Source organism: Mauremys reevesii, linkage group 7 (genome assembly GCF_016161935.1).
Source record: "Mauremys reevesii isolate NIE-2019 linkage group 7, ASM1616193v1, whole genome shotgun sequence".
NCBI classification, from domain to species: Eukaryota; Metazoa; Chordata; order Testudines; family Geoemydidae; genus Mauremys; species Mauremys reevesii.
Window position 1 is genome coordinate 21,429,736 of NC_052629.1, and position 18,174 is coordinate 21,447,909.

Below are 18,174 nucleotides of genomic sequence, written 5' to 3' on the forward strand. Positions count from 1 at the left end.
AATTTCTGACCTAAACAGCAAAATCTAATCTTATTGCACCAAGTATTGTGGGGGGTGGGAGGGTGACAGATGTATTAAGCATCTTTTTTTCAACCCATATGGGCTAAATTTTCACAACTGGCCTCTAATTTTAAATGCCTAAATGAATAAAGAAGTGTTATTTACCCCTTTACAACACACACAAATAAAATTAATAAGCAGCAGGTTTAAAACAAAAGGCAGCATTTCTTCACACAACGCACAATCTGTGGAACTCGTCGCCACTCGTTGGCTAAGTTTATGAAGGATTGGGCCTTCAATGGCTATTAGCCAGGATGGACAGGGCTCCAATTCTATACTCTGCTGTCCCGAAACTCTGACTGCTAGAAGCTGGGAGGGGATGACTCGATAAATTGCCCTGTTCTGTTTACTCCCTCTGAAGTATCTGGCACCAGTCATTGTTGGAAGATAGGATACTGGGCTACATGGACCATTGGTCTGACCTAGTATGGCCAACCTCATGTTTTTATGAGCTACAGAAAAAGGCAGGAGAAAACTGAAAAAATGGAAGTCAATGATACAATCCTGTCTGGAGCAAAAGCAAGGGATGATGGAGTACAACTACTGCAGCTCAGTAAAGATGCCACTTTCTGAGCAGTTTCCAGCAGTCCTTAGAGCGGAGGGTGGGGGCCTTAATACTTAAGGAGGCCTCTGTGCAGTAGTGGCGTGGTTTCTGGTATTTCTAACGTAAGTAACTGAATGGGATTATGATGGTAACTGTGTGCTAGGGAAGAAAATGTATACTAGTGGCTTGAGCACAGGTGTGGGAGTCTCCATTGACTTCCATTTTTTCCCTTGTATCTCTTCCCTTTTTCTGTATCTCATAAAAACATAAGAGGGAGTCTATTCCCTCTAATGCCAACGCATTGTGTGACCTTGATTAAGTCATTAACTTCTGTCCTTCAGTTTCCCCTCTGTGAAGTAGGGATAATAATACTGCCTTACTGCTTAGGAAGTGTTCTGAGTCTAATTTAATGTTTGTGAAGCACACAGCTTCTTGCGGAAGGCACTACAGGACTGGCCCTTTAAGTGGCCCCAGCAGAGTCTGGGGTGAAGAGACGCTGCAGCAGAGTTGCATGGAAAGGCAGCTAGTAAATGACCTCTCCATCTTCCATCCCACACGGAGCCATGTTTTTGGGAGCATATGGCCTCAGTAGTTCCAAATATCTCAGTAAGTGCTCCATTGTTGTTAATTAGTAATAGCCCAGAACCCAAGAACACACCTGTCAAGTTTGGTAATTTAGTGAGAGCTCTGGGGAAGACAGTGGCATGGCATCACCTGGGAGACTGAATTCGCCCTTGGATTAGCTTTCGTGGCGGTGGCAGACAGGAGGTGGTGTGAGGTGCTTCTGTGCCCCCGAAGCCGAGAAGGCAAGTTTGGCTGGATTGATCCCTTTGAATAAACAAGAAAGTTAAAAAAAATATTATCTGAAGTGCTTCATCTTATAGAATGGTGGGAGGTTTTATGAAGACAAAAAGGTGTGATTTCCTCTTACCTGGGCAGAATAGGGTTCAATAACATTAGAAATCTCCATCGCTGAGATCTCAGCTGAGGAACAGTTTATTAGAGTACCCATAGCTGGGACTTGTAAGCCAGCAGAGTCTGCTGGAAGGGAGGCCAATCCATCTACTGCAGTACTTCTTCCCTTAGCGGAGACCAGCTGATCCATGTGCTTCATGCACATCTGAATGTGCCCTGCTAGTGCCATGTTATTGACTTGCAACATAGACCCTGTCAGACCATGCGCCTGCAAACAGGCCTTCAAATAAGGATTTGCAAAATACTTTTCAGCAAAAGCTGAAGTGTGCTGACCAGTGACGTGCTCAAACAAGCTCTTGATGAAGATCCAGACTACCCAGTTCCTTTGTTTTAGGCACCATTGTCACTACACTACAAACACATTACAACCGTGTTAAGGAAGCCCAGAAACTAGGAGGAGAGTGCATCATTCCCCACTGGCCCCGCAGGGAGCAAGGTAATTTAGCCCCTGACTGCTATCTTTCCATGGTGCCCCCACTCCAATGTTGGGGACCTCAGGGCAGCTGCTGATTGCAGCAGCCCTGATAAGTCATGCCATGGCTACATAACTCATACAAGGTGTAGGGCCTCCATGCTGATGATCCCTGGCCTCCTGCTGATTTCCTGGGATCCATAGGGGTTGGAGGCCAACCCTAGAGCTTGAACAATAGGGAGAGCAAACCCCCTAACAGGATGCCTGGGGACAAACTTCTTTGAGGAGAATCTGGTAGAGTTTACATCCCTGGGTTTTCTTGTAGGAGGGTGTCATTGAGTCCTAAGTTATTTGCCAGTAGACAATAAAAGGGCTATTTGGTAAATTATTAGGTGCTTGTTGTCTTGAGTGTAAGATCCTCAAGAACAGAATCTGTTTCCGCTTTATTCATTGACTTTAAAAGGTATCCTGCAACACACATCACGCAGTAGCATTAATAACTGCAGTATACAGGATGCAACTTTCAGTGATTCAGTCAATATTTGCTGTTTATCAGCAAGCAATGGATGATGTTTCTGGACTACACTTCCCCCATTTTTTTAAACCATCCTGTGCACTAAATATCTGTTACTCAGATTGGATTATAGACATTGGTGTCTGCCAGAAAGACAGATAGTTTAAAAGAGGGGTCTAAATTTAGTAACAGGCAAATAACTGAATTCATCTTATACTAATGCTGTCGAGGGAGTAAACGCAACCATCAGAGACACTTATGCTCATCTCTCTGTTTCCAGTCAATTTTTTTGCCTTTTCCCCCCCTTGAACAGTAAGTTTCATATAAATCTGCTTTCAGAAGTCTGACATGTTTCAGACTATGAACGTGCTGAAAGTGTAAAGCTTTCTGAGTGGTATATTGCAGGGAACCTGAGCAGATTTCCAAATCCTCAAATAGCTGTAGGTTTATTTCTGAAGGAAGAAACGAGCTGAACTTCATATTTTCTATGGCATAATGATATTACATAGTTGAATCTGAATGCTATACAACTTGGCTTAGCATACACTCAATCATGCTAAAGAAAATTGTGACAAAGAAGGTCAACAATTGTTTTCTAATCATTCTCTTCCATTTCCTTTGGGACATGTCTATACACAGTCTTGCAGCTACATCCAGTGAGCCCAGCAACACCAGAGAGTTTTAGTAGATTCTTATGATGACGTTCTGCTACCAGTGTTGACCACTATTGTTGAGAAGAGTAATTAAAGATTGCAGGTTGTGAGGGTTTTTAATATCCTTTGGCAAAAACTGATACAAAGTAATTCCCACAGCCGTTATACTTCTGCAATTCTATCTTAGCCTAAGGAATCGAACCACTATGGACCCTCATATGTTTACTGGGCTGAGTCATACTGACTTACATATGTACAACTTCCACTGACCCATGTGAATTGTAGATCAGAATTGGAATCTGATTTTTAACTACTATTTTGGGTAAGGAATTTCTTGTTTAAGTAACTTCATTCAGTTTAGACACTTTGAATTAAACCAATAGAAACTTGCAGCAAATGAGACATTTATGTGTTGTGCTGTGATGTCATGGCCCCTTACCAGCATTAAAGATTAATTACTTAAATCTTAATCATGAGTATTATAATTGGGCACATCTTGATTTAAATTTTCTTTGAAAACGAATGTATGTTAACATCAGCTGAAAGTACCCATAGTGCTAAATTATTATTTTTCTCCTGCCCCAGATAAACAAACTATAAACCCTATCTAACATTGACAACTATGTAACCAGAGGAGTATCTTTATAATGCTTCTTCATTAACACCAATAAACTAGTATTTCTTATTACAAATAAACCTCCTTTCTTTGAAAGACAGAAACCAAAAAAATTAGAGCTGGGGACATAGGAGTCGAAAGGTACAGCATGAAAAGTGTATATAGTAGTGCAGATTGATCTCCTTTTAGCTCCATGACTGCTACAATTTTTGCAATATTTATATAAATGCTTCATAATATTTTACTACCATGCTCTACAACCATTATCTAAGCAAATATTTGTGCTTATTGAGGTAAATAAGGAACAGAATTGCAAAGCAACTTTCACAGCAGATTTTTTTTATTATAATTATTTACCATGATCTGTTTTAAACCCCAAAATGTGCTCACAAACAATATGACATTGAAGCCAAAGAATAAAACCCTGTTTTATATGCTATCAGCTACCCACTGTGTGTGTGTGTGTGTGTGCGCGCGCACGTAAGTCCATCAGTAGCCTTTCACAATTTGTAACCAACTGACTTAAGGAACTACCATACCAAATTATCCATACTCCAGCCATGGGTTGAAATTAAAAGGAAAAAAACTAACTTGTTTCATGCTACATATGTGGCCAAATTCTGCTTTCAGATACTGAAGTGCAGCTCTCATTATTTCCAATGAGTGCGCATGTATGAGGGTGGAATTTGACCCAGGAAGTTTTAGTTGCAGCAGTTCTTGAGTATTCAAGAAAGGGGCACTATAGAATACAAAAGTGTCCTCTATAAACATGACCACTGACTGACTCAAACAATTTCACTTATTCCAAGTCACTCTGAACGATATTTTTTAAAGGTTTTATGCCCTAACGTAAAGTATATCTGGAATATGAAAAATAGCAGATATAACACTACCCAAATATTTGTTTAATAATCTGATTTCTTTAACATGCTGGGTGGTATTAGTTACTGACTTTTTATGTTTTGGACTTCTGCTGGCTAACATAAGGTCAGAAAGTCTTCTCTTAACGACTATTATTACAGTGGGTCATCAAAATTAGCCATATATTTGATCGTGACTGATCAATCTAGCTTTTCCACTCCCACCACACAGTGCTGTTAGAAGATGGATGGTCAAGGAAGGATTGAATGATAAGGCAGAGAGCATGGCTTTTTAAAAAACAATCCAAATGAATGTTAATATCCCTGTTAAACACTGATGAATTGTCTTAAATTTCTGGAGGACTATTACAGCAACATATGTGGTGCTTCTACTCAGGTAAACAGCAATTCTACAGGTGAAGGGCTTTTTTGATACCAGCAGCAAGGTCTTGGGGAGTAGGGTTCTCTGCAGTGCAGCTCACTGGGATTCCTTCAGCTTCCATTGCTTCAGCTGTTGTTGGACCTATAGCAGCAAACTGAAATGACAAATAACATTTATACTTGTATATAATAGAATCAGATGCGCTGTTAGCATCAGCTCTTGCTACATTATCTCAGTGTCTTCTATTATTCTGCCCTGCCTCTAATCAAACTTAATGAACATGTCCAACTTGGATACTTAAGTGTAAAAGTTGTTTGGGGCTGAGGATTTTCTATATTAAAATAATAAATCAAACTTAGCTGCTTTGTAATGACTAAGTAAAGTTTATGGCTTAGTTCACTGGCCCAAACACCTTAAAAATCCTATTGTTTTCATACTCAAGGAAGATAGATTCTAACATGCGTCAGCCTTGTTGGTGCCAATTCAAGCAGGCACTTATTCTTGGCTTATAATAATCATGAGAAAATCAAATCCTACCAAAGGAGGAAATGGATTGGGGAAGTCAGAAAAAAAAACCACCTCCTTCTGAGGAGAAATGTCTCTGCAAAGGCTACAACACCCTCATTCATGTTAGGCGATCCTATTACAGGTGCTTGGCTTACCAGTAAGATGCAGCAAGTCAGTATCAGTCAATAAGAGGGAAGAAGGACAAGGCTGATTGTAGTAATGTTGGGTAGTTATACAGGGATGCAATGTGCACAGATTGCTGCTTCTGAATCATTTAAAACTTTGTGTTTGTCCCACACACTCCCATGAGGAGAATCCTACTATATGCTGAGTAGTTCACCTTGTGCATACATTCCAGAATGCTGAAAACTTTGCTAGAGAGAAACTTATGTGGCCCTTTTGAGCAAGTTCAAGTTACTCTACATGTACTGGAATCATCAAGTCAGTCATTCATCAACAAGTCCCTAAGGTACCTGATCAGAAACTGCCAGCACCAGCTTTAGTAGAATTTTTACTGAATGCAAAGAAAAATTTAAAATCTCAACAGGGAGCACAGAGTTTTAGGTTATATGTAAGAGTATTTGTACTTCCTTAAATTTAAAGCACAGAAATCCTGTTAGTAATTTTGTAGTTTCTAACTCCAAGTCCAGTAGCACCTAGAGTTGATCTAATTTATCTCTCGTCTTCTTCATGCCACAATAAGAAATATGTTGATATATTCACAACTATAAAGTATATAAGATGCTGAAAGAATTGTTTACTTCACCCTGGTTTCCCCTTCAATTGCTTTTTAAATTCATAATTTCATCTTTTTATTGGTGGATGATTTATTTCCATATTCCCTGGAAACTCTGTAGTAATTCCCAGCAACTGCTGTGATACATAAAAATGATGATCCAATGCATACTTCCCTGCTGTTGAACTCACCCACAAGATGCTTCTGATTCCTGGATACAGCCTACTGACTCTTTTAGCCTACATAAATATTATGAATTCCTATCCCTCTTACTCCCTGCTATATGCAAATACCACCACATAACACCATGAAAGAGTGTACAAAGGTTTGTCTCCCTGAAGATGAAAAACAATACAGCAAATAACTTAATTTTCATTGTCAAGTTTCACATGGTACGATTTTGTTAGGCCTGGTCTACACTGGGGGGGGTGGTTTCGATCTAAGGTACGCAACTTCAGCTACGTGAATAGCGTAGCTGAAGTCGAAGTACCTTAGTTCAAATTACTTACCCGTCCTCACGGCGCGGGATTGATGTCCGCGGCTCCCCCGTCGACTCCACCACCGCCATTCGCGGTGGTGGAGTTCCGGAGTTGACGGGAGCGCGTTCGGAGTTCGATATATCGCGTCTAGATGAGACGCGATATATAGAACTCCGAGAAATCGATTGCTACCCGCCGATATGGCGGGTAGTGAAGACATACCCTTAGTCTGCACTGCAAGAGTGGTAACAGTAGAGATCTGTTGGGGCCTGTGACGGGGTATATCAGACCCTCTGAGGCCCCCTGCTGGAGGCCTCGTGGCCCTACCACACACTGCCCAAGGAAAGGGCAGTGGAGAGGGTCCTCTGAGCTGCCTAGCATGGCTGTGTGGGACACAGCCAATCAGGCCATGGAGGTCAACATAAGAAGAGCTGCAGGGCCAGAGTAAGTTCCAGTTCCTTGCTAGAGGTGGGAGTGTGGATGGTGTGTGGCTGGCTGAGGGACCTGCAGGACCTTGGACGAGGCAGTGCTGCCAGAAGCCAGGGAAAGTGAGAAGGAGCCCTGAGCTGGTTGTCGGGACTCCATCAGGACAAGGCCCTGAGGTAAGGGTGCAGACGGCGCAGGGCCATGGGGAAGTGGCCCAGGGAATTAGAGCAGCAGTGTGACTTAGATAAAGGGACACAGCGGACAGTTGCTATCTACAGGATCCTTGGGGGAAGTGGCCTGGACATTGAGGCACCCAGAGGGGGGAACTGAACTGCAGTGGCTCAGCTGGAGAGCTACTGACAGAAAGGTCCTAAGAGAGCGAGGACTTTTTCACCAGGGAGGGAACCCTGGGCCACTGCTCTATCCTGGAGCAGGGACAACTTGTGGAGATGTTACTGAGGCACTGAAAGAGACCCATGTTGGACTTGTCCCCAGAAGTACAACTGCTTTCAACAAACAGACTGTGTGTGACTCAGCCAGAGGGCTGAATCACCAAAGACACACTACAGAGAAAGTGCAGGCAAATGCACTTGGCCAACGGGGGGTGCTCAAGAGAGGTGAGTGCGCCCCATAACAGGGCCTTCTTTTCATATTTTAAAATTACATACACTATGCTATCTGTTCTTTTCAGGTTCTTACACCATCCTCATTATTATAGTATCTGAGCATCTTCCATAAGTGCTTTACACAATGTGACTGGTATTTGTCACGTAATTCTCTCTTCCCCTCACCCCTGCCCTTTTGTGAGGGTTTTTTCTTTAAAAAATTTTTTTTATATTTATTTTTTTATGACTAATGTGCTCTGGGTGCTTGTTCTGGAAAGGTCAAATTAGTGCTCCTTGGAACAGAATATGATGATGTCTGAGATAGTTTTTAGATTGTGTGGGTTTGTTCCACAGTCTTGGACTGGATGCTGAGAAAGTTTGGTCTCTTATACAGATGAGCTTTACCCTTGCAGTGGACAGTTCCATTGTGCTTGTGGGGTAGCACTGTCAACCACAGTCCTCAGCCTGGAGTTTTGGGCTTCGAAGTTACTAGTTTATCTTTTGGACCATAAAAATTATGGGTGTCCAAAATCAGAACTTAGGCATGTGTATAAAAGGCCAATATGGTCAAGTAGATTTATTTCTTTAGTTATAAAAGGTCTAAACTAGAGAGTGATCCAAACAGCCCTCATTTCTGGCAAACTATGACTCCAGATCCAACCTCTATAGTTGCTCCCTGTTTGAATAATGAGCTGATTCAAATCCTGTACATTTTGGAAAAGTTCATATCCTGACCTGAACTTTACAGCTCATCTCTAGTGTGAATGTAAACTCCTATAGGAAGACATTTCTTGTGCCACAAGAGGGAAAAACTGTATGAGAATGTGGGGGACTGAAGAGAAATTTCCCTTCAGCTTAAGTGTATTTTTCACCTCAGGTCAGAAAGTGGGCTAGAAAAGTATGTGTCCTTGTTTGTCAATTATCATCCTGAATGAGAAGAAATTATTCATTTGAAAATACATTACCACAAAGAGGCAGCTCAAATTCATATTAGAGAGAGTCAAACAGAAGTAGCTTTATCTTTGTAATAAGTTGCACCTCATTTCTCCTTATCCCCATGATGGAGGACCCTCTCCATAATAGGTGCAGCATGCAACCATTTCCGTTATTTTCTGAAGGTACCAACCTTATGTAATTTATACTCTAAGAAGGGACCTATGCTGTACAGCATATTGGTTTAATTTGTGAGATGATCTTAAATGCATAAAGGAAATGTGATTGTAGAACTTTTAATTTAAAAAAAAAAAAGACAACCCCCCCCCTAATAATTCATTATCATCCACTTAAAGTGAAATGGTAGAAGGAATTTTCAAACTGAAGAGGTTAAAGTTTAAAAATCTATGAGTGAATTATTCATTTCTAATACCTTTAAATACACAGATTTCAATAGGGGATTTACTAAAGAAAGAAGTAGACAACTCATTTTAACTAGGAATCTAAGATATTTAAGAAAAACCACTTTGCACTAATTAGCAACTTTCAACTGAAGATCTTAAAGCCCTTTATAATGGCCAGTAAACATTATAATTTGTATTTTATAGATAGGTAAACACAGGCAGAAGAGCCTGGTGACTTGTCCAAGGTCCTAGAGTAATTGAGTGGTAGTAAGGAATAGAATTTACCTCTCCTGATTCCCAATCCCTTGATCTAACCACTAGACCACATGCCTCCCTGCTATGTTTTAACACTTATTAGATACCTTACCTTAATTTGATTAATAAGATCGCCAGAAAACTTCTGAATGTGCTGGAGACAAAATCTGACACCAGACGGACTGAAGAATGTGATGCTTGCTGGAATACCCTGTATAAAAGTAAAGAAGGAACAGCAGGTTGGAACATGTTTCTCTTGACTCTAGCTGCATATCACAACATGTTTTCATATCAATCTCTTCAGCAGTCTCTCTGTGTAGGCACCATGCTGTCAGCGGAGAAGTGTTGAAGTCACCCAACAGGAGAGATTTACTGAGGACAGTCTGTGGTGCCTGGCTTGATGCTGATAGTCTTCCAAGACTACACTATACAATGGACCAATTGAAATACAAGTGTTTTGTTTTGTTTTTTAACCATCCATTTTCCAACGTCATGTGATGATTGTGAGCTCTTTGATGATAACAATATGGGGATCAAGATGTTTCCTTCTTTATTAATGACCCAGATGGGCACCCTTTAGATTCTTTTACTCTAGTTAAACAGGAAACTTCCATACACTATTCTCCTAACTCCCTTCACAAACACACGTCCGTTCTGGACATATTCTTGATGCCTCCCACCCTACATGTTCTCCCTGTTCACCCTAAACTCTCCTAGTCACTCATTTTCTCTCGCACGCCCAACAAACTGGAATAGCTTCAACAGGAGAGATTGAGAGACCCACCCAGAATATCTATAGCCCAGTGGCTATGGCACTCTCCTGGAAGATGTGACCACTGGGCTACTGCTATAAGGAGACTACCACCTCCTCTGTTTTTCATGCAGAAGGGCTGACTTGGCTTAGGTGCCTAACTCCAGAGAAGAGTTCACAGCTGTGAATCCTGAGCAGAGATAGACACCCAACTCCCTTTGAGGGATGGGGCTTAGGCCACACCCCTCTCCTCAGCATTTCTTACTTACTAGCTTAGGCGACTCCCCATTCAGCATGTTGGCTTCAGTGAATTCCTTATTAGGCACCTAACTCTCTCTATGTATTGCATAGGGAGCCTGGATGCCTAACTCAGGGTTGTGAACTCCACTAAGAGGCAGAGAGTCACACTTTGGGATAGATTCTCACCACCACCACCTTATACTTATGCAGAAATATCAAAAGCTAAGAGCTAGAAGCTTATAATAAACATTGTATTAGCTTTGCCTAGAATGACAAGCATGAACATCTCTAATTGCAACAGGTAATGAATTCCATAATAAGGATATAAAATTACAAGATGTCCTGGCTGCTACTTACTCACATTTATGACCTGTAGAAACCATATGATTTCATAATTTTGACTTTAATATTCATCTGGAACATATAGATAGCACAACATTACAGAAAGGCTGGTGGGACCACAGCCATTCAGGACTTTGAATGTAAGAAGAACTTCAAAATCAATATGTAATTTAACAGGAAGTCAATGCAAATAACATGCTCAGGCAAGCGAGTGTCTGTAAGGATGCAAGCCTGCATTCAGAATACGCTGAATCATAGATATAATGCAGGTTCCTGCAAATAAAAACATTCCGGTAATGTAATCTTGAGAAAACAAAAGTGTGTATCAGTGGCTCCAAATCTATTTTGCTATCCACTGATCTCAACCTAATCACCTTTATTAGATGGCAAAAAGAAGCTTTAGTATGGATTTTAAGAAACAGATCTATGTGAGGATAGTGTATCATCCAAAATTTTTACACTTAAAATGGAATCAGTAACACATTCTCAAATAGAATAATCAGCGTACGAACATGGCTCAGCAGCCATGGAGAGCTGATAATTAGTGCTGGATTCAGATTCATAAAGTTGTGGCAAACACATTCAGAGACACAGTGACAGAGATCCTACATCTATGGCCATAAGTAAGTAAATCATTAAATACCCTTAGTTATTTTGTCTCTGATGTGACATGATCTAAAACCAGACTTTCAAAATTTCAGTTTTATTAAGTAGATCAAAAAGAACAAGGTGAATATGTAATTGTTTATAAAATAGTTTTTTCCAGTAATCCAGATAAAAAATATAGCTTGGAAACTGGGCAAAAATTTGAAAGGTCTACCATCAAAGAATGTTGGGTTTTTTTTTCTCCCATAGAGGTATTATTATCTATATATTTTAGGACTTTCTATAATGTCTGTTACCATAGTATTTAAGTGCCATTGTATTTACTGAAATTTTCTGGGTACTTTCCCCAATTTTAAGGGCTGATTCACTATATTCAAAAGATTAAAGCTATAGGCAAGGGATTCTTCTCACAATAATACCTTGTACAGATAACTGAGGGAAAAAGTAGCAAGTTTTTCATAAGGTTTCACATATATGTCAGAAAGCTTTACATTTATACTGGTGACTATTGACTTTGAAATACCTGTTGTGAGAAATAATTCTTCAAGGATTCTTGGAGACTGGGATGTTGAGCAGTTTGATAAACTGTAAGGCTTTCCAGGGAAATACCTGTAATTAAGAGAGAGAAAATACACCAGCAACTAAACAGGATTTTAGTAGCTCCCATTATTCCAATACAACACTACTATAATATTGATTGCATTCAAATATATTACTTTAAAGCCTAAGATGTAGGAATATTTCTTTTAAAAGATTCCTGGGCACTTTGTGTTACAAGATGCAATTACAGTACTTTACGTGTCTAGAGCATTTTTAATCTGAGGATGTCAAAGCACTTTACAAACACCATTTAAGCCTTGCAACATCACTGTGAATAAAATAAATATAGTAATTGCCATTTTGCTAATGGGGAACTGAGCTAAACAGAAGGATCAAGTTAGCTTCCCAATGTCAAAGATGGACTCAATAGTAGAGCTGGAAGAAGTATTGAGATCTCCTGATTCTCAGTCCTGTCCTCTAATCTCCAGACAATCCAATATACACAAATCCATGGATGGTTCACAATGAAGAATGAGCCTTTAATCTTTTACTATTACTTTAAGGAAGGATGGGGGTTTCCACAATAAGTTAACAAATTAAATTAAAGCTCTAAAGGCTGCAACAACCTTTTTCTTTGAGTATTGTTGGAAGAACTTCTCTTTTGAGAGATCCACAAGGAAAAAGAAGAGGTGATGAATTAGGTGTTTCCCCTGTAAACAAGCACATTAGCAAATTTAAATCATGGTTATATTTTTAACAGTTGGCACAAATGACGCTTTAAAAGTGCCAAATTTTGAATATATACTGAAAATGCAGTATGCTTCATCCTAGGTGCGTACAAAACTAAGATCATTGAAAACATTTGTAGTTCAAGCCACGTCTGCAATTCAGAAGGCAGAGGCTATTTAGCATGTAAATTAAAAATGATTCCATTGCTATAGTGTGAATACATTGGCTAAAAAGATCTGGCAAAAAGATAAATTGCATTGCTATATTCTATTTCTTTTGACTTTCAATAGAGAATACCAAGTAAAATGTAAGTTATCTCCTCGTCAGTCACTCCTCAATTTTCAGACACACATTTGATTTGCTATTCAAAGGCTTAATCCAACAGAATGTAGCTGCAGCCATCTGAGCCGTGGATAACTCCACGATAGGTCATACTACGTAGGACAGAACAGGCAACTGAAGAAAGTGGCAGAATGCTTTGCAAAGGCGTTCCAAAGCTACCTCTAGCAACTTTATTTCCTTATTTGTGGGGGAGGAGAGACTCCTACTCCCATTACCATGGTGTCTCAAAGGAGTCTCCCCACTCATCTTTACCCTTTGAGTTGGAGGGCCCCCATCCCTAATTGCTGCTACGCTAGGAGGAGCTTGCTGACATCAGTTGAAAGAGCAGGAAGGCTGCTCTTTCCTGGTTGGTTTTTAGAAAGGGGACAGTCTTTGATCTGTATGTTTCTGCTGCTTGCTTCTTCATGACTGATCTGTTAAATGGAGACATCAGCTTAGAAGGAGATAATATATTTGGACTACAGTCTCCCTAAGATCCTTACCCATACTCTATAAGGCTAAACACATATTCTTAAAAGGCACTATCAGCTGGTTTTTCAGATCTCTATGTTGGCATTTTTAAGGGGTCTATCACTAGAATCTATGTATCCACAAACCCTATCTGATATGGTAGGCATGGAAGTGAAGACCCTAATTCCAACAAGAATGACGGCAGTGTTTGTGCATAGAAGCTCCCCCACTGGATGGGAATGAGATAACATTAACTGTATTTTGGGAGTATTTCAATCTTTTGCTGGATTTTAGGGATTTTTAAAATTAATAATTTAGGTCACTACTTCAGAAAACTGTTGTTGTTATTTTTTATTGCAAGTGATTGTGTACTTAGAAAATAGGGGTGAAAGATAACAGAGGAAGGAGGGATATGACTATATTTATCTGTAAAATGGTAGTGTATAGAAGCCCCAAGCAGGATCAGGGCCTCACTGAGCTAGATGCTGTGTGTGTGTGTGGGGGGGGGGGGGGGATGAATACAAGAGAGAGAGAGAAGAAAAAAACCCAACAATCTGGATAACTATTTATTTCAAGGTTCACCAAAAGGCCAGGTATATATGGGTAGTGATCCCAGTCTTTTTCTATGCTACTGCCCATCACTCCTTTCTGTTTAAAACGAGATGGTGGTTTGGCAGGCGTTTGGTTAACATTTTGAGTGCTTTTAACAAAAGAAGTAACACAGCTTCCTCCACCATATTACAACTTGAAATACGACATCATACTTGATATTCTAACCAAACTTCCTGTAGTATCTATTTCTAAATAATACTTTTGCAATTGTTATTTTTACTGCTGAAAAGAGATCCCAACATGGGGATTAATATTTTAATGAAATGGGGTCCATGTCAGAAGCAAATGAAATTATGGAAATTACCAATCTTTCTTTTTTCCTAAATGGAACAACAAACTCCTTGTGATTTTTTTCAGCATGAAACAACATCTGAGCAGTGGACATATTCTAATAAAGTCTGTGCACACATTTGCTTTTTTATAGGATACTTAGTGTAAAATATATACTGATGCACACAATGGTCTGAGGCAAAATTCTGCACAACTACATCACTCTTTTTTAAATAAGTGGGGTCCTTCAAAACTTATTAATTAATAATTCAATTTTCCCTTGAAGAGATTTTTTTCAGGAGTCTATCGCACAATACACTACAGATTGGGTTGTTTATTTTAAGCACTGAAAAGAGATTCTTGGTTTTCAGCATTAAGCATCAGAGTTGCCTCTGGGAAAAAAACAGGCACCATAGTAAAAATCAAATTGAAGGACCTTATTAGCAGTCAACACAAATTGATCTGAATATCCTAATTGCAAACTGAAGTTTTATTAGGACCCAGAGACATCTTAGTAATAAAAGTAATAAATTACAGGAAGCAAAAAAATTGAGATAAAATGCAGAAGAGTATTCTATGAGATAAAGGCAAAATACATTATCAGTCCAACCAAAACTCATGTTTGTTAATTGAAATGCCAATGTGATATCTTGAAAGTAACACTTATCCTTTTTGACTTGTGTTTACAAAGCAAAGAATAATAGTTCGATAGCTCTGTATCAATATACAATGTAACAAGCACTGGCCTCAGAAGCATCCTCTAGTCTAACTTACAAAATCAACACTATAAAGACATTAAATTCTAATAAAGCAAAAAAGATTTGTCTTCAAATGAGACTGAAACTACCTATTTAATTAAGGAGTCATTTGATCTATTCTCCTGATTAGCTAAGCCAAAATCAGCACCAAAAACATAGAAAGTGAATAAAAAAAGAAATGTAACCACTTCAGGGTTTTTTTTCATGCTGACAGCAAATATAAATGACATACAACCTTTTGTCTATCTAGATTTAGTCTTCTCATTTAATTCCTTATTTGTAATTTTATGTATAAGCAAAAAGAAATGGTTGACTAATAAGTGCATAATGGAAAACATTGATTCAGGACATTATAATAATTTATCTCTTACTTCAGATGTTGTTATAAACGCTTATTTATAACCAAACTTAGACTTATCAGTTTGGGTATGTTCATATCAGCAACAGGAGTCCCCACTGATTGCAATTTTCTGTATTGTTATGATGCAAAAAAAGCAATGAATGTAAGTGTATTGAGACTCCTGCAATTTTGTAGTATTCTAAAATGTTGCTTGTGATCTAAAAAGAAGCTGCCCTCAGCCCAGGAATTTTTCCCAAATTGGTGTAAGAGGTGCAGTGCCTGCTTTCCTACTGGTGGCTTCCAGAGGCTGCTGTTGGTTCTGGAGGTAGTTCACCTGCTCTCACCAGAAGGTAGTGTTTCCTATCTGGCTGCCTCTATCAGTACCAGCTCCTTGCTCTGCACTGCCCGAGTGTGTGGAGAACAGGGAAGAAGCTGCTGGGCTAAGCAGAGTGAACAATGAGAGCTGGGATAAGTGTATCAGCAGAGCAACCCACTGTCTCTCCAACCCATAGAGAACAAACGTGGAGGAAGAGAAGGGGCTTACAGAGGGGGAAGTGAGACAAAGGCATGGTCTACACTACGATTTTAGGTCAAATTTAGCAGCGTTACCTTGATTTAACCCTGCACCCGTCCACACGACTAAGCCCTTTTTTTTTTTACTTAAAGGGCTCTTTAAATTGATTTCTTTACTCCATCTCCGACGAGGGGATTAGCGCTGAAATCGGCCTTGGCAGGTCGAATTTGGGGTAGTGTGGATGCAATTCGACAATATTGGCATCCGGGAGCTATCCCAGAGTGCTTCATTGTGATCACTCTGGACAGCGCTCTCAACTCAGATGCACTGGCCAGGTAGACAGGAAAAGTCCTGCGAACTTTTGAATTTCATTTCCTGTTTGGTCAGCATGGAGAGCTGACCAGCACAGGTGACCATGCAGAGCTCATCAGCAGTGGTGACCATGGAGTCCCAGAATCGCAAAAGAGCTCCAACATAGGCCGAATGGGATGTACAGGATCTGATCGCTGTATGGGGAAATGAAGCCATGCTAGCTGAACTCCGTTCCAGTAAACGAAATGCCAAAACATTTGAAAAAGCCTCCAAGGGCATGAAGGACAGAGGCTATAACAGGGACTCATGGCAGTGCCGCATGAAAATTAAGGAGCTCAGGTAAGCCTACCAAAAAAACAGAGAGGCAAACAGCCACTCCGGGTCACAGTCCCAAACATGCCGCGTCTATGATGAGCTGCATGCCATTCTAGGGGGTGCAGCCACCAGTACCCCAATCCTGTGCTTTGACTCCATCAGTGGAGTAGGACGCAACACTGACGCGGGTTTGGGGGACGAGGAAGATGAGGAGGAGGAGGTTGAAGATAGCTCTCATGAAGGAAGTGGAGAAACCGATTTCCCCAATAGCCAGGATCTGTTTCTTACCCTGGACCTGGAACCAGTAACCCCAGAACCTACCCAAGGCGGGCTCCTGGACCCTGTAGGCGGAGAAGGGACCTCCGGTGAGTGTACCTTTGTAACTATTAGACATGGTTTAAAAGCAAGTGTGTTTAATGATTAATTTGCCCTGGCATTCGCGGCCAGTACAGCTACTGGAAAAGTCTGTTAACATGTCTGGGGATGGAGCACAAATCCTCCAGGGACATATGTGGCGGGCTGAAGATGATAGGTGGCGTCAGCTTGCTGACAGAAGGCAGGAGTTAACGCTCAGGCTGCTGGAGCATCAAATTCATATGCTGCAGCGTATGGCTGAGCTGCAGGACAGGCAGCAGGAGCACAGACCACCCTTACAGCCCCTGTGTAACCAACCGCCCTCCTCCCCAAGTTCCATAGCCTCCTCACCCAGACACCCAAGAATGCGGTGGGGAGTGACAGGGAAAAATGTCGCCCCCCCACCCATTGTTTGACCAGAATTTCTGTAAAACCTTAACCCCTTGTACCACTAGGCCCAAAAGCCTGTTGTCATATAAAGAGCAAAGGTTTAAGCTTCTGCAAAGCATGCTTATCTGTACAAAGGGCACTAAAGGAGGAGGAGGGAGGAACAAGTAACCAGGGAAAGGGGAACGGAGAAAATGTGCCCAGCTGGAGATATGAAGAGTTTAGCTAGAGCTTTTGCAAAATGTAACCGCAAGAGAGGGGTCTTGAAATAGGCAGACCACCAACGAAACTGCCCAAATACAATAACAGGAAAAACCTAATATGGGTAAATTTAAGCTAGTTTGCTCATTTTATATCTGTTAATCCCAAATAAGGCAATAGCAGTGTGATATGCAAGTGCTACGTTTTGCAGTTTTAACCTTTAAAAGCTTAGGAAAATTTGTAACAGGGGGGGCAGCCACCTCTTGCATGGGGTTACGCTGTCCCTCCCTGCATGCATGCTTGTATATCAATAAAGGTGCCTCAGGCTGTCTGATCTAAAATCAGCCGTGTGGTCACTTTTCCACAACAGGGGACACTCCACCCCAGAGGATTGCCCAAGCAACAGAAGGCTGGCATTCAATAAGTTTTAAAGTGCAGTGTGGCCTTGTCCTTCCCTCCTCCCCCACCCCTCCTGGGCTACCTTGGCAGTTATCCCTCTAGTTGTGTGATGAATTAATAAAGAATGCATGAATGTGAAGCAACAATGACTTTATTGCCTCTGCAAGCGGTGATCGAAGGGGGGAAGGGAGGGTGGTTAGCTTACAGGGAAGTAGAGTGAACCGAGGGGGGATTTCATCAAGGAGAAACAAACAGAACTTTCACACCGTAGCCTGGCCAGTCATGAAACTGGTTTTCAAAGCTTCTCTGATGCGCACCGCGCCCTCCTGTACTCTTCTAACCACCTTGGTG

The 18,174-nt window shown here is 40.8% G+C and overlaps 1 protein-coding gene across 5 annotated transcripts in view; it reads right to left on the bottom strand.

Annotated features, from left to right (window-relative positions):
- Window positions 1-4,136: 4,136 nt before the first annotated feature.
- Window positions 4,137-18,174, bottom strand: part of UROS (uroporphyrinogen III synthase) — a 40,988-nt gene continuing 26,950 nt past the window's right edge. For all 5 annotated transcript variants that reach the window (XM_039481770.1, XM_039481768.1, XM_039481769.1 and 2 more), the window contains 4 exons: window positions 12,467-12,550; window positions 11,824-11,909; window positions 9,474-9,572; window positions 4,137-5,170 (listed from right to left, as the gene is read on the bottom strand). In XM_039481770.1, coding sequence (XP_039337704.1) covers window positions 5,045-5,170; window positions 9,474-9,572; window positions 11,824-11,909; window positions 12,467-12,550 — 395 coding nt within the window. In that variant the 3' untranslated portion in view covers window positions 4,137-5,044. The remainder of the gene's footprint in view (window positions 5,171-9,473; window positions 9,573-11,823; window positions 11,910-12,466; window positions 12,551-18,174) is intronic.